Source organism: Penicillium citrinum, assembly GCF_028827155.1.
Source record: "Penicillium citrinum strain IBT 23319 chromosome Unknown utg000003l:1.0-4596430.0:1.0-4598250.0, whole genome shotgun sequence".
Classification (NCBI taxonomy): Eukaryota; Fungi; Ascomycota; class Eurotiomycetes; order Eurotiales; family Aspergillaceae; genus Penicillium; species Penicillium citrinum.
Window position 1 is genome coordinate 465,604 of NW_026622688.1, and position 3,003 is coordinate 468,606.

At 45.6% G+C, this 3,003-nt stretch overlaps 1 protein-coding gene across 1 annotated transcript; it reads left to right on the plus strand.

The window, feature by feature from the left end:
* Positions 1–963: 963 nt before the first annotated feature.
* On the plus strand, positions 964–2,727 carry N7469_003449 (potassium channel family protein; the record flags this gene model as incomplete). The annotated part of the gene is made up of 2 exons (XM_056642369.1): positions 964–980; positions 1,062–2,727. The coding sequence occupies 2 exons, from the start codon at positions 964–966 to the stop codon at positions 2,725–2,727; spliced, it is 1,683 nt and encodes a 560-aa protein (XP_056501781.1).
* Between the last annotated feature and the right edge of the window lie 276 nt (positions 2,728–3,003).

The following is a 3,003-nucleotide window of genomic DNA, read 5'->3' on the forward strand; positions in this document are numbered from 1 at the left end:
ACCTTAATTCTCACCCGAGCGGCACCCACCCGACTATTAATTGTACTTTAGCCACCAGCCGGCAGGTTAGTAGTATGGTGGGTGACCACGAGTGAATCCCTGCTGTTGTATGTTTTTGTTGAGTATTTTTATTGACGAATAACTCAGCCATTGCACATCATGTTTGTAGATTCTATTGGTAGTATCGGATCTGGACCCGGTCGGCGCGACCTTGTGCTGACACACTTACGCAAACCATGGTAAGCTCAAGCCGGTGCGTGGTACCCCAATGCCGTACCTAGCTACAATATTGGCTATTCACAGAAGCAATGACTTGAAGACTACGTATGTAAGTTGTCCACCTTAGACTATATGAACTATGGGCTCTATGAATTGTTTCATTTGCTACCTTGACCGCGAAACGATGTCTACTGATGAGGATTGCCTGCGTAAACCCTAAAGTCCAAGGTGATTTTGGAACCATGGGTTATGTGCAGAAGAAGTGGCTCCAATGGCAATACGTTATCTAGTGCCTAGATCATTATTTCTCAGCCTTACCCGAAGACGGCATTGGGCTAACGGTCACATCATATGACCTCATATTGGTACAGTGGATGATCGATGATCGATGATCATTTTGGGGGTCATCCTCCACGTATATACGAATTCCCGCCAGGGAATCCTGTGGGATGGGTGGTTATGGAAGACCACCTCCAAAATCCTCTGAGATTCCCGGAGATATCATAATGGCCAAACGCCAGACAAGAGTAAGGCAAGTCGTCACTATGTACCCCCCTAATCCAACCTCCCTCTAAAGTGTATTAGTCACTGGTGGGACATTTCTATGGGGTTCCCTGTTCTTGCGGTATGACAAATATCCCGTGTCCATATAGCTCAACATGTTGCTGATGGATAGGGAGGGTTCCTTCTGTTCCATGGCTCTTATGTTTAATATCTGCGCGCTAGTGAAGGGATGGCAGCAGAATGTTTCCGTCGGAGGGGTCAGTGGTTGATCTGCATACACCATACTGGTAAGGCTATCTCACACCTCTTTCCATTCCATCTAGATAACACATCTCCAGGGTCACTGGACTCAAAGCAACCTCATTGGCTCTGTCCGTGGCTGCTTATATAATATATCTGCTTTTGATGATCCTCCACATTAACTCTATCAAGGGGTTCATGGTTACGGTGATCGGCTGGCTCGTGTCGGCTATTATCCTGTTCAGCCTCGTCGGCATTGAGGTCCGACAGCACCAGCAAACTCAAAGCGGCGATGCTCTCGTATATACCCAGAATTTTTTTGCAGGGATCATGTCTGCCGGACTCTACCTTGTGGTAGCAGTTCTGCTCTCAATCTACATAGTCAGTATGCAAGTATCCCCGCTCGGTCCGGCAGATAGGCGGAAGGTCGAATGTACGAGCATCGTGTTACGAGTTATCATTTTCGCCATATTGCTTCTCGGTGGAGCCGCACTATATAGCACCATTGAAGGCTGGTCATTAATGGACGCTCTCTACTTTACCAACTACACCCTTTTGACTATTGGCCTGGGGAATCTAGTCCCTCGGACTCATCTAGGACGCAGTTTGCTAATTCCGTACGCTTTTAGCGGGATCGCTAGTTTGGGCTTTGTTATCACAGCTGTGGCATCTTTCACGGATCAGATGAGGGAGTTGAAGCTTAAATTTAAGATTGAGGAAGCTCAAAGTGAGTGTGATAATACAGATCCCTTGGAGAACACAATTGGTGGTATATCAACAAATGAAGAGATCCAACTACAAACAACTTTAGCCAGAAGCCGTATCCCAAGGGATAAAGAGGTTTTCAAATTACTTAACGTCAAATCTGCATTCTATCGAAGAAGGAGATGGACCGAGCTGGCGCTATTCTTAGCTGCATGGTTCGCCCTATGGCTCCTTAGTGCGCAAATTTTTCACCACTCCGAGAAAGAAAACAATTGGACCTATTTCGTGGCTCTATATTTCACATGCACATCCCTCACGACAATTGGATATGGGGATTATACCCCCACGACCAATTTCAGCAAAGTCTTCTTCATTTTCTGGTCACTACTTGCCATTCCGATTCTGACAAATCTGGTCACAGTAATTGGGGATGTTTTTCATATATGGCTGATTTATTGCTCTGGTTGGGTACGGCGACGATACTTATTTCACAGAGGGCGAATAGAAAAGCATCATGACCATGAATATGCCTTTTATTCCTGCCGTACCTTGGGATTGGCTGTGACGGCCAGCAGATCCCCGATACAGGGTTCACGAAATTACGATCTCAGCTTTGAGGATTGGGGCCGGAGTAACTCCGAATCCAGGCAAGGCTCGCCATCTGTGCAAGTAAATTATACACGAAGTGACTTGTGTGGAGACGAACAACGTCAGAATATACCCAGGAGGTTCTCAGCACAGTATCGACTCTTGCTCTTAAAAGAGATCGAAAACCTTATTCCGATGGTAAGGGATGACTCTTTTGAGCCTCAGGAAGAACTCTGTTGCACATGGTCGAGAATCATCCCTCTACTTCATGCCAAAGCCGATACTGTCAACTTTGCTGAGCTAGCACCACCGTTCGTGCCTGCAAGGCCTGAACACACTATGATGGGAATGCCTCGGAATCCCAAGGAAAAACTTTCAGAGAGGAATGCTGAAATCTCATGGATGCTAAGCCTATTACTTGACAAGCTCTCTTCAGACTTCCGAAAGGAACTTTCTGAGACGATTGAATAAGCATCCATTTATGGCATTGACCAAAGACGAAGACACAGGATGCGAATACTGAAGATGCAACAGCAAAATTAACATATGATATTCCACATGCGATAATCATGATGAGATAGACTTGGTTACTATTTTTAGTAATTTGAAGGGAGATGAGTGAATAAAGTGATTCCACCGTTTTCTCCACGGCTCTTGTTTATTTAGCAACCACCCATATTGCTATAACGGAACCTGCCATTCACTCTGTGCATAGATCGAGAATTTGATATGGCAGTGGGAAATCCT